General features: G+C 46.6%; 1 protein-coding gene across 12 annotated transcripts in view; it reads left to right on the forward strand.

Annotated features, from left to right (window-relative positions):
* SIPA1 (signal-induced proliferation-associated 1) overlaps nucleotides 1–13,920 on the forward strand; it is a 310,973-nt gene that overhangs the window by 204,181 nt on the left and 92,872 nt on the right. For all 12 annotated transcript variants that reach the window (XM_063945192.1, XM_063945198.1, XM_063945195.1 and 9 more), the window contains one exon: nucleotides 5,045–5,842. In XM_063945192.1, the coding sequence (XP_063801262.1) occupies nucleotides 5,045–5,842 (798 nt within the window). The remainder of the gene's footprint in view (nucleotides 1–5,044; nucleotides 5,843–13,920) is intronic.

A 13,920-nucleotide genomic window follows, 5' to 3' on the forward strand; every position in this document is an offset into this window, starting at 1 on the left:
GTGCAACTACGGTGGCATACATAAACCATCAAGGCGGCACTCAAAGCCGCATGGCTATGATGGAAGTGTCAAAAATCCTTTGGTGAGTGGGGCAAGCTATATCGGCAGTGTTCGTTCCCGGCATCCTTAACTGGGAAGTGGACTTCCTCAGTCGCCAGAATGTACACGCCGGAGAGTGGAGTCTTCATCCAGAAGCCTTTCAACTCCTAGTGGACAAGTGGGCCTACCAGACGTAGACCTGATGGCGTCTCGACACAAGCACAAGGTTCCGGTCTTCGGATCAAGGACCAGGGATCCTCAAGCAGTGTTTGTGGATGCAATGGCAATTCCATGGAACTTCCGGCTGCCCTACGTGTTCCCTCCAGTGTCACTCCTGCCCATGGTCCTGCGGAAGTTCAAACAAGAAGGAGGCTTTCTACTTCTAGTCGCTCCAGCGTGGCCCAGACGGCATTGGTTCTCAGACCTGCAGGGTCTATCGACAGAGCGTCCTCTTCTACTTCCTCAGCGCCCAGAACTCCTCGTACAGGGCCCTTGTCTTTATCCGGACCTGGCCAGACTGGCTTTGACATTTGGCTCTTGAAGCATCACTCCTGAGAGGTCATCCAAACTATGTTAGAAGCCCGTAAACCAGCTTCAGCTTGGATTTATTACAGGGTCTGGAATTCTTACTTCACCTGGTGTGCTGATAAGAATTATGATGCATACAGATTCAGAACTTCCAGAATTCTGGCTTTTCTGCAAAGAGGCCTGGACTTAGGCCTTCGTCTGGCCTCCCTCAAGGTTCACATATCTGCCTTGTCGGTATGGTTTCAGAGAAATGTTGTGTCTATACCTGACACCTGACATTCATACATTCACTCATGGTGTCTTACGGATTCAACCTCCCTATGTCTCTCCTGTGGCTCCATGGGATCTGTCTGTTGTCCTGAATGCCCTGTAAGGGTCTCAATTTGAACCTCTTGAGACAGTGGACCTTATATGGCTCACGGCCAAGGTCTTGTTTTTACTAGCTATTGCCTCTACTAGAAGGGTGTCGTCCTTAGGCGCATTGTCCTGTTGTTCACCCTTTCTAATGTTTCATCGTGACCGGGCAGTTCTTAGAACTTGCCCAGGTTATTTACCTAAGATGGTATTATCTTTTCATCTTAACCAAGAGATTGTGGTTCCGGCCTTTATCTCTTCTGATTTGTCCTCCAAAAGAGTGGTCTTTGGATATGTTACGGGCTCTCCGTACATATGTGGAGAGGACTGCTTCTATCAGGAGGTCAGACTCCCTTTTTGTCTTGTTTGATTTTCACAAACGTGGCTGGCCTGCGAATCAGCAAACTTTGGCCAGATGGATTAGAATGGTGATTGCACAAGCTTATGCGCAGGCTAGTCTCCCAGCTCCTGCTGCTGTTAATGCCCATTCTACTCAGTCTGTTGGACCTTCTTGGGCGGCTCGCCATGGCACGTCCGCAGAACAATTGTGCAAGGCGGCTACGTGGTCCTCTGTGAACACGTTTATTAGGTTCTATGCCTTTGATACTTCTGCCTCCCAGGATGCTTCCTTTGGACACCGGTTTCTCATACCAGCTAAGGCGTATCTCCTCCTTTGAGGAACTGCTTTAGGACATCCCCGAAGTTGCCCTGTGGAAACCATTGTAACCTGCTGCAGAAAAAGAGAGTTATGGTAGACCTACCATGGTATAAATAGCAGCTCAAGAACACTTTATATATCTTGAGAAAGGTACACACATGGGGGTATATTTACTAAGGTCCCGATTTTGGCCGAGATGCCGTTTTTTCTTCAAAGTGTCATCTCGGTAATTTACTAAGCAAAAATCACGGCAGTGATGAGGGCATTCGTAATATTTTGGAAGTCCTAGGAAAAAATCACGAATCAATACACCATCGGTCAAATACGCCTGCAATTTGGTAGAAATCGGGAATTTACTAAAAAGTGCAAAACACAAACACTGCCGACAATAGCCAAACACTGCCGTGATGAAATACAAATCGTGAAAAAGTGCTAAAAAAAACAGACCTGCTTTTTTATCCCGTGTTTGTATAGGCATGCACGGATCCATGAGATCCGTGCATGTTTTTCAGTGGGAAGGGGTGGGAATTTTTTAAATTTAAAAAAAAAAAAAAATTGCGTGGGGTCCCCCCTCCTAAACCAAACCAGCCTCGGGCTCTTTGAGCCGGCCCTGGTTGCAAAAATATGGGGAAAAAATTGACAGGGGTTCCCCATATTTAAGCAACCAGCACCGGGCTCTGCGCCTGGTCCTGGTTCCAAAAATACGGGGGACAAAAAGCGTAGGGGTCCCCCGTATTTTTGAAACCAGCACCGGGCTCCACTAGCTGGACAGATAATGCCACAGCCGGGGGTCACTTTTATACAGTGCCTTGCGGCCGTGGCATCAAATATCCAACTAGTCACCCCTGGGGGAGTGGGGACCCCTTCAATCAAGGGGTCCCCCCCCCCCCCCAGCCACCCAAGGGCCAGGGGTGAAGCCCGAGGCTGCCCCCCCCCCCCATCCAATGGGCTGCGGATGGGGGGCTGATAGCCTTTGTTGAAAGTTCTGAATATTTTTTTTAGTAGCAGTACTACAAGTCCCAGCAAGCCTCTTCCGCAAGCTGGTACTTGGAGAACCACAAGTACCAGCATGCGGCGGAAAACCGGGCCCGCTGGTACCTGTAGTACTACTACTAAAAAAATACCCCAATAAAGACATTACACACACACCTTGAAAGTATAACTTTAATGCTTACATACACACCACCATATACACATACTTACCTTATGTTCACACGAGGGTCGGTCCTCTTCTCCATGTAGAATCCATGGTGTACCTGTTGAAAAAATTCTACTCACCAAATCCAGTGTAGAGGGCTCCTCGGATAATCCATTTGTAATCCACGTACTTGTAAAAATAAAAAAACGGGACACCCGACCACGAACTGAAAGGGGCCCCATGTTTTCACATGGGAACCCTTTCCCCGAATGCCAGAAACCCCCTCTGACTGATGTCTAAGTGGGTTTCTTCAGCCAATCAGGGAGCGCCACGTTGTGGCACCCTCCTGATCGGCTGTGTGCTCCTGTACTGTCTGACAGGCGGCACACGGCAGTGTTACAATGTAGCCTATGCGCTCCATTGACCGAAAGTGACCTCACCGCTGACCACAAAGTTCCCACCATTGGTTACAATGGAGCGCATAGGCGCTACATTGTAACACTGCCGTGTGCCGCCTGTCAGACAGTACAGGAGCACACAGCCGATCAGGAGGGTGCCACAACGTGGCGCTCCCTGATTGGCTGAAGAAACCCACTTAGACATCAGTCAGAGGGGGTTTCTGGCATTCGGGGAAAGGGGTCCCATGTGAAAACATGGGGCCCCTTTCAGTTCGTGGTCGGGTGTCCCGTTTTTTTATTTTTACAAGTACGTGGATTACAAATGGATTATCCGAGGAGCCCTCTACACTGGATTTGGTGAGTAGAATTTTTTCAACAGGTACACCATGGATTCTACATGGAGAAGAGGACCGACCCTCGTGTGAACATAAGGTAAGTATGTGTATATGGTGGTGTGTATGTATGCATTAAAGTTATACTTTCAAGGTGTGTGTGTAATGTCTTTATTGGGGTATTTTTTTAGTAGTAGTACTACAGGTACCAGCGGGCCCGGTTTTCCGCCGCATGCTGGTACTTGTGGTTCTCCAAGTACCAGCTTGCGGGGGAGGCTTGCTGGGACTTGTAGTACTGCTACTAAAAAAAATATTCAGAACTTTCAACAAAGGCTATCAGCCCCCCATCCGCAGCCCATTGGATGGGGGGGACAGCCTCGGGCTTCACCCCTGGCCCTTGGGTGGCTGGGGGGGGACCCCTTGATTGAAGGGGTCCCCACTCCCCCAGGGTACCCCGGCCAGGGGTGACTAGTTGGATATTTGATGCCACGGCCGCAAGGCACTGTATAAAAGTGACCCCCGGCTGTGGCATTATCTGTCCAGCTAGTGGAGCCCGGTGCTGGTTTCAAAAATACGGGGGACCCCTACGCTTTTTGTCCCCCGTATATTTGGAACCAGGACCAGGCGCAGAGCCCGGTGCTGGTTGCTTAAATATGGGGGAACCCCTGTCAATTTTTTCCCCATATTTTTGCAACCAGGGCCGGCTCAAAGAGCCCGAGGCTGGTTTGGTTTAGGAGGGGGGACCCCACGCATTTTTTTTTTTAAGTTTAAACATTTTTTTTTTTTTTTTTACAAGGTGCACAATGAAACCCTGCACGGATCTCTCAGATCCGGCCGAGATTCATTGTATTAAAGTCGGCAGTGTTTTACAAGTCACTCACGTAAAACACTGCCTAAAAAAACGAATGACATCGACATCGGAAAAACCGAAAATGCAGAATACGGCAGCTTAGTAAATTAGTCGTAATCAATTCAAAAAGTTGCATATTTACACTTTCGATGTCATTCGTGATTGAACTTTGACCTCAAAAGGGAAAATACGATTCTTAGTAAATTTACCCCATGGTATTGAAACACGTTGGAAAGGAGGGATCATCTTGGGACTTGTAGGGACTCTGCCTGGCTGCGGGACTGAGTGAACCAGACTTTTCCCACTGCCATTTTTTCTACTCTATTCATAGTAGACATTAACATCTGGTGAGATTCCAACACATTCCATTTTGCATGGTTTTAAATGATTTATGAATGGTGATTTCGTTACTGACTTTGAAAGTAGACTAACTTATCAAGGATAACTTACACAGGATAGCTCCGAAGTTATTTTGACAATATTTTATGTGGGGTTTATTGTGGTCTGTTGGGTTCACATTAGTGGTGGCAGTTGTACGACTATCACTGTAAAAAAACGATTCCATTACTAGTGGAATTGCCTAACAGTTTACAATTATTCAACTATTTTGGCAATATAAATAATGTCCCATGTTATTAGCATCTTTACTTTAATATTTTTTGGTTTTATTGTGTTTATTTTGTTTTTTTGTAGAATGTTATTTATGTTATTTTTTCTAAACTATACCATTTGCTGTTTTTTTTCCAGTTGCTCCGCAAGAGACATATTGGTAATGACATTGTGACAATTATTTTTCAAGAACCAGGTGCCCTACCCTTTACTCCGCAGACCATACGGTCACATTTCCAGCATGTGTTCATTGTGGTCTGCGCTCACAATCCGTGCACTCCTCATACCACCTACACTGTTGCTGTTACCCGTACGGCTGACACACCTCCCTTTGGTCCTCCTCTGCCTACTACTCTATTCCGACGCTCACCTGAACTTAGGGATTTTCTGCTCTCTAAGTCTGTAAATGGTGAGAACGCAGCCGAGCGTGGTGGTAAGTTTTTGGCTATGGCCACACGAACAAGAGAAGAATACTTAAAGGACTTAGCTTGCGATCATGTTACCACCACTACTTTGGATTCATGCTCCTCCAAACTCGCTATTTTGAGTCTTGCTAAGAAAAGGGACCGGGCTGGCAGCACTGGCCCTGGGGACAAAGCTGGAAAAGGAACTCGTTGGGCGTACACTGTTCCGCCAGAATTCCATAGCTCTGGATCCTTGGTGTGGACAGTTAAAGCAATCAATGTCTGCATTCCTGAAAGTGTCTACATGCTGGGGATTTCTTCTGAGATGCTTGTGTTAGTAGATCCAAAAAAGGAGCGGGAGGGAGCGGTATGCTTTCATTGCTCATGCAGAGATGTACTTGGGTGGACGTATTCCTCTAAAGGGGGACTGGACCTGTACTATGGACGGGCAGGAAGACTGTCGCTTTGTCCAATTGCTAACAGTGACAACGAAGTGGAAGAAGAGGTGAACCACATTGTCAAGAGGCTGCAGGTGAGAAAGAGAGTTACAAGGAATGTACAAGATAGTGAAATTGCTGGATGTAGCTTAGAGATTTAGGTCCTTATTCAACAGCTATCGCATCCGCAATGCAGTCGCATTGTGCCACTATTTGGCCCAGTGCGCACATGCGTTTCACGATCTGTGCATGCACAGGTTGGCCAATGCAATCGCATTGCATTGAAACGAATGCAGTTGAATTGTGATCGCATCGCTGGCAGCATTTGCATGCTGGGCGGCCTTGCCCTGTGCTGGGCAGCCCCCAGCATGCGATCGTCACCTGTTGCAGTTTTGCATTTTTAGCAAAACTGCAACTCATACTGAATAAGGTCCTTAGGGGTCTATTTACTAAGCCTTGTATGGAGATAAAGTACCAACCAGTACCATCAGTGTGTAACTGCCATGTCACAGGCTGGGTTTGACAAATGACAGAAGCTCATTGGCTGTTACTTTATCACCATCCACTTTATCTCCACCCAAGGCTTAGTAAATAGACCCCTTAGTCCCAAATATGCACAGAAAAGGGGCACTGTGATATGGGTGTGAGTGGGGGTATGAAGATCACTAGACTGGTAAGAGTATGAGAGCGACCATGGCTGGTACAGATGGAAAACTGGTAATATCATGGCAGGTGGAAAAATAACAGGAACATTACATGTTGGATACATTAGGAGCCTTAGGGGTCTATTCGTGAAGTAGTGAAAAGTGTGGAAAAGTGAGCCAGTGGAGAAGTTGACCATGGCAACTAATCAGCATTGAAGTAACATTTATAATTTGCATACTATAAAGTTGTACGGACCAGCTGATTGGTTGCCATAAAAAACTTCTCAACAGGCTCACTTCTCCACTCTTTTCACTGCTTCATGAATTGACCCCTTAAAGTCATAAATGCCTGAAGTGTTTCGAAATGATAATAAAGTAACTGTGATGGTGGCCAGGCAGGGGTGTATTAAGAAAGGGGGTGGCCATTGTGCACTCTCCGACCAGGCCCCTTCCTCTCTAGCAGGCATGACAGTGACTCTGAACACTAACTGCTGCGCAGATCTCCGGGAAAAAGGTGTGGCGAACATTTTCCCTACTGCGCATGGGCAAAATGCCGGAAAATAGCTACCATGCCATTTTTCTAGAGACCTGTGCACCACCTAGTACTCAGAGTCACTGTCACTGCTGCGGGACTCCGGAGAGGTAAGTATTGAAAAAATGGGTACAGGGTGTGCATTGTGGGTCCCACTGGACCCATTGGCCCGTATGCACCGCACACACTGTACCCATTATAGATACGTCAGTGTGGCCAGGCATATGGGCAGTCAGATAGAGCAAGAGCAGCCCAATCACTTGTAGGTTCAGGTCGGTGTGCTAGTGCTTTTGGATGATAACTGCACAGACAGACCGATAGCCATCAACTTCTGACCCCTTTTCCCACCATACCCCATAATGATCCAATTGTTAATGTTGGTGCGTATCTTATCTGGCTTTGCAGTCATGTTAGGGCCATACATACTTCGATATTGGGTCAATGAGCTATAACAACCAACTAATCAAATATATAAACAGTATGTTTGAGGTTTAAAAAATATATTCTTTGGCATAGTGACTCAAAAGTTGAGCCTATTTATTATAAATAAAATAAAAACATTTTTCAAGGAAAAAATGGCTTGTTCTCCGAAGATGGGACGTATGCATGTCGGTCAAAGCGGATCTCCACTGTCCTCCTTTCACTAGCACCATCCAAGGATGCTGACAGCAGGAAATCCTTAAGAGATGTAGTCAGAACTTTGTGGGCCCCATAGCAACATATTGAAAGGGCCCCTGTCCCAATGCTTCTTGAGAGACTCTCTCCTTAGCAATTGTTAATTTTCTGAACCATAATAGTGCCCTAGATCCCATAGTAGTGACGTAGTTTATTTTCTGAACCATAGTAGTGCCCTAGATCCCATAGTAGTGCTCTAGTTAATTTTCTGAACCATAATAGTTTACTAGTTTACATGATGTCACATTGTAGGGCTTCCAGTATGCATTATACCACACAGTATCCCCAGTTCACATACAGTGTTCCCAGTTCATATTATGCCACATTACAGTACGTTGCAGTTCAAATTATGCCATGTTATAGTGCCCCAGTTCATATTATGCCACACTGTAGTGTCCCAGTTCTTACCATGTAACATTGTAGTGCCCTCCACATTACAATGAGTGGATCAGATTATGACACCTTACAGTGCCCTCTATTTCATATTGTGCACATTACAGTGCCCTCCAGTTCAAATTATGCTACATTACATTGCCCCCTTACCATTATAACATCCATTAAATGTAATGTAGATTATTCAGGGTGGGCAACGAACCAGATCCAGTTGCTTAGCAGGCAACCCTGGGAAATTGGTATGCAATTTTTTTTAACCTGGGTTCAGGCCCCCCTAAGCCTCTGGGCCCCATAGCAATGGCACCCCTTCACCTACTATAGTAGGTCATGCTTAAAGGAAAAATGTTGCATTATTTAAATAAAGCATTTTTTCCTATGTAAAATATGGTTCCATTATGAATGGTCGACCATGTTATTGTCGACAGTTATTAGGTCGACCACTATTGGTCGACATTGACATGGTCGACATGGACACATGGTCGACACATGAAAATGGTCGACACATGAAATGTCGCCATATGAAAAGGTCGACATGAGTTTTTTAACTTTTTTTGGTGTCGTTTTTTGCGTAAAGTGACTGGGAACCCCAATTAGTGCACCGCGTCCCCTCGCATGGCTTGCTTCGCTCGCCATGCTTCGGGCATGGTGCCTTCGCTCCGCTACCGCTTTGCTCGGCACACTTTACCGTTCCAATCGTAGTCCATGTGGATCGTAAAGTATGGAAAAGTTCACCAAAAGAAAAAAAAGTTAAAAAACTCATGTCGACCTTTTCATGTGTCGACCTTTCATGTGTCGACCATGTGTCCATGTCGACCATGTCAGTGTTGACCTAATGACTGTCGACCATGTGAACGGATACCGTAAAATATATACATATATTTTTAAAATTCTATTTTCTTTTCTTTTCTTTCTTTTATACATTGTTAAGCGCCTTGAGTCCTACTGGAGAAAGAGCGCTATATAAATAAAATTATTATTATTATTATTACTCTATTAGAGGATCAGTTACCTGGTAGAGCAGGAACACGGATAAGCATGGCTATTTGGTTTGTTTCTATAGACACTATACCAAGATCCACACCCCTGCCAATCAAATTTGGTGGTTGCGTTAACATACTTATATCAGCCCAGGCTCTGTAGCATCCATGTTGTCTGCAGGTTATACCCTCTCTAATGGTTGGGCAAGTCTCTTAAGCGTGAGCCTCTACCGCTGCATTCCCCTGGTGGGCCCTTCATGCTCCAGTCTGACACTGGTTACACCTAGCAAATACTGCATTCTAAAGCATCTTGTTCCTGTCAGTCAATGTCTGATTAATGAAAAAAAAATGATGTTTTACATAGAGCAATGCTTTTTTAAAGAATGAGATACTGACTGTATTAATGCATGAAAGGTGTTAAATGAAAGTGGGAAGTTACAATACTGAAGTGTAAAGGGGGGTACTCACGGGAGAGATGTGTGCTGAGCGATCTTAACACAGACCGCTCAGCACACATCTCTCACCCCGCTCAGCACAGCGCGATGTGCTGAGCGAGGGGGAAAGCCGACGGGGGGGCCGCTCACTTCACACAACGGTGAAGTGAGCGACCCGCTAGATTGAGCCTGCATGCAGCTCAATCTAGCATCGGCGATAGCGATGCGCGGGGCCGCGCATCGCTATCGCTGGAGGGCATACACACGGCAGATCCGTGCTTAAAATCTAAGCAATCTAGCAAGATTGCTTAGATTTTAAGCACGGATCTCTCCGTGTGTACCCCCCTTAAGGTGGTAGTAATACTAAAAGAACAAACTAAATCTAATCTAGAGTAAATAAAGGGGAAGATGTACTAAGCCTGAGATAGTGATAACGTGGAGAGAAATAAAGTAACAGCCAATCCGCTTCTAACTGCCATGTTGCAGGCTGTGTTTGAAAAATGGCAGTTAGAAGCTTAGTGGTTGCTACTTTTTCTTATTCCACTTTATTACTCTCCTAGGTTTAGTACGTCCGCCTAAGGGGGAGACGTACTAAGCAGTGATAAAAGTGAAGAAGTGAGACAGTGGAGAAGTTGCCCATGGCAACCAATTAGCTGCTCTGTATACTTTCATAGTATGCAAATTATAAATGTTATGTCAATGCTGATTGGTTTGCCATTGGCAACTTCTCACTGGCTCACGTCTCCACTTTTATCACTGCTTGGTACATGTACCCTAAGTCTTAAATGTTTGCTATAAGAAATATAAATATAACTACACTTTTATTGATTAGAGGGAAGGGCAAAGGCAAAGTGAGTGGATTTTTTTTTTATTAAATATAATATTTGTCCATTCAATTACATGTTTGGAGCAGAGCTACAGTAACATGGGGTCACTGTGAGGGCATATCAGACATGTATGTTCCAGGGCACAAGGTTTCCTGACCGCTGAATTGTAGACCAGCTATTTTTCAAAAGTAGAACTATGAAACAATAAAAATACTGTTGACGTTTGAATTCTGCCTGTGCACCACTTCTGCTTTGCCTTCCATGGACTTACAATATACTGCACTGGTGAGTGAGTTGAACCGTCTCTAGTCTCTTTTATTTGGGTCTCTATACAGTGTGGTGAAATAAACTGGCTGCATGTACCATACGTGAGCACTACTGTGTAGCAGCGATAGTATGCAATTTACTCTATATTACACATTGCTCTGATGCTTTACCTGTAATAGCTGGCTATATTATAATTTGAAGTAGGTGTGCAGGTTTTATACCCTTTACTCCTACTCCATATGTACCGATATTTCTCTAACGTCCTAGAGGATGCTGGGACTCCGTAAGGACCATGGGGAATAGACGGGCTCCGCAGGAGGCATGGGCACTTTAAGAAAGACTTTGGACTCTGGGTGTGCACTGGCTCCTCCCTCTATGCCCCTCCTCCAGACCCCAGTTTTAGACTGTGCCCAGAGGAGAATGGGTGCACTGCAGGGAGCTCTCCTGAGTTTCCTGCTTAGAAAGCATTTTTGTTAGGATTTTTTCTCTTTTTCAGGGAGCACTGCTGGCAACAGGCTCCCTGCATCGAGGGACTGAGGAGAGAGGAGCAGACCTACTTAAATGATGGGCTCTGCTTCCTCGGCTACTGGACACCATTAGCTCCAGAGGGAGTGAACACAGGTTCGTCCTGGGCGTTCACCCCAGAGCCGCGCCGCCGTTCTCCTCACAGAGCCAGAAGAAACGAAGACAGAAGACGTCTCAGGCGGCAGAAGCCTTCGGTGCTTCACGGAGGTAACGCACAGCACCGCAGCTGTGCGTCATTGCTCCCATACACCTCACACACTCCGGTCACTGTAAGGGTGCAGGGCGCAGGGGGGCCGCCCTGGGCAGCAATAAAACACCTCTCCTATGGCAAAAGTCTATATACATGTACAGGTGGGCACTGTACATGTATATAAAAGAGCCCCCGCCATTTTTTAGTAAGTTTGAGCGGGACAGAAGCCCGCCGCCGAGGGCTTCTCCCTCAGCACTCACCAGCGCCATTTTCTCTCCACAGCACCGCTGAGAGGAAGCTCCCCGGACTCTCCCCTGCTTGACACACGGTGAATCGGGGTTTTAAAGTAGAGGTAGGGCACATAATTGGCGTTTATACATTAAGCAGCACTACTGGGTAAACAATCTGTGTTTCTCTATCGTCCTAGTGGATGCTGGGGTTCCTGAAAGGACCATTGGGAATAGCGGCTCCGCAGGAGACAGGGCACAAAAAGTAAAGCTTTAGGATCAGGTGGTGTGCACTGGCTCCTCCCCCTATGACCCTCCTCCAGTTAGATTTTGTGCCCGGCCGAGAAGGGTGCAATCTAGGTGGCTCTCCTAAAGAGCTGCTTAGGAAAGTTTAGCTTAGGTTTTTTATTTTACAGTGAGTCCTGCTGGCAACAGGATCACTGCAACGAGGGACTTAGGGGAGAAGAAGTGAACTCACCTGCGTGCAGGATGGATTGGCTTCTTGGCTACTGGACATCAGCTCCAGAGGGACGATCACAGGTACAGCCTGGATGGTCACCGGAGCCTTGCCGCCGGCCCCCTTGCAGATGCTGAAGTGAGAAGAGGTCCAGAATCGGCGGCAGAAGACTCCTCAGTCTTCTAAAGGTAGCGCACAGCACTGCAGCTGTGCGCCATTTTCCTCTCAGCACACTTCACACGGCAGTCACTGAGGGTGCAGGGCGCTGGGAGGGGGGCGCCCTGGGAGGCAAATGAATACCTATTTTGGCTAAAAATACCTCACATATAGCCTCCGGAGGCTATATGGAGATATTTAACCCCTGCCAGAATCCGTTAAGAGCGGGAGACGAGGCCGCCGAAAAAGGGGCGGGGCCTATCTCCTCAGCACACAGCGCCATTTTCCCTCACAGAAAGGCTGGAGGGAAGGCTCCCAGGCTCTCCCCTGCACTGCACTACAGAAACAGGGTTAAAACAGAGAGGGGGGGCACTAATTTGGCGATATGCTTATATATATATTAAGATGCTATAAGGGAAAACACTTATATAAGGTTGTCCCTATATAATTATAGCGTTTTTGGTGTGTGCTGGCAAACTCTCCCTCTGTCTCTCCAAAGGGCTAGTGGGTCCTGTCCTCTATCAGAGCATTTCCTGTGTGTGTGCTGTGTGTCGGTACGTGTGTGTCGACAGGTAGGAGGACGATGTTGGTGAGGAGGCGGAGCAATTGCCTGTAATGGTGATGTCACTCTCTAGGGAGTCGACACCGGAATGGATGGCTTATTTAGGAAATTACGTGATAATGTCAACACGCTGCAAGGTCGGTTGACGACATGAGACGGCCGACAAACAATTAGTACGGTCCAGACGTCTCAAAAACACCGTCAAGGGTTTTAAAACGCCCGTTTACTTTAGTCGGTCGACACAGACACAGACAGGGACACTGAATCCAGTGTCGACGGTGAATAAACAAACGTATTCCTTATTAGGGCCACACGTTAAAGGCAATGAAGGAGGTGTTACGTATTTCTGATACTACAAGTACCACAAAAGAGGGTATTATGTGGGATGTGAAAAAACTACCATAGTTTTTCCTGAATCAGATAAATTAAATAAAGTGTGTGATGATGCGTGGGTTCCCCCCGATAGAAAATTATGGGCGGTATACCCTTTCCCGCCAGAAGTTAGGGCGCGTTGGGAAACACCCCTTAAGGTGGATAAGGCGCTCACACGCTTATCAAAACAAGTGGCGGTACCGTCTATAGATAGGGCCGTCCTCAAGGACCAGCTGACAAGGCTGGAAAATATAATAAAAAGTATATACACACATACTGGTGTTATACTGCGGCCAGCGATCGCCTCAGCCTGGATGTGCAGAGCTAGGGTGGCTTGGTCGGATTCCCTGACTAAAAATATTGATACCCTTGACAGGGACAGTATTTTATTGACTATAGAGCATTTCTATATATGCGAGATGCACAGAGGGATATTTGCACTCTGGCATTATGAATAAACGCGATGTCCATAACTGCCAGAAGATGTTATGGACACGACAGTGGTCAGGTGATGCAGATTCCAAACGGCACAGTATGGCCGTATAAAGGAAGAGGACTTGTTTGGGGTCGGTCCATCGGACCTGGTGGTCACGGCAACTGCTGGAAAATCCACCGTTTTTTACCCTAAGTCACATCTCTGCAGAAAAAGACACCGTCTTTTCAGCCTCAGTCCTCTCGTCCCTATAAGATCATATCTGCCCAGGGATAGAGGAAAGGGAAGAAGACTGCAACAGGCAGCCTATTCCCAGGAACAGAAGCGTTCCACCGCGTCTGACAAGTTCTCAGCATGGCGCTGAGACCGTACAGGACCCCTGGATCCTACAAGTAGTATCCCGGGGGTACAGATGGGAATGTCGAGACGTTTCCCCTTCGCAGGCTCCTGAAGTCTGCTTTACCAAGTCTCCCTCCGACAAGGAGGTAGTATGGGAAAAAAT

The sequence above is a fragment of the Pseudophryne corroboree genome, chromosome 11 (assembly GCF_028390025.1).
Source record: "Pseudophryne corroboree isolate aPseCor3 chromosome 11, aPseCor3.hap2, whole genome shotgun sequence".
NCBI classification, from domain to species: Eukaryota; Metazoa; Chordata; class Amphibia; order Anura; family Myobatrachidae; genus Pseudophryne; species Pseudophryne corroboree.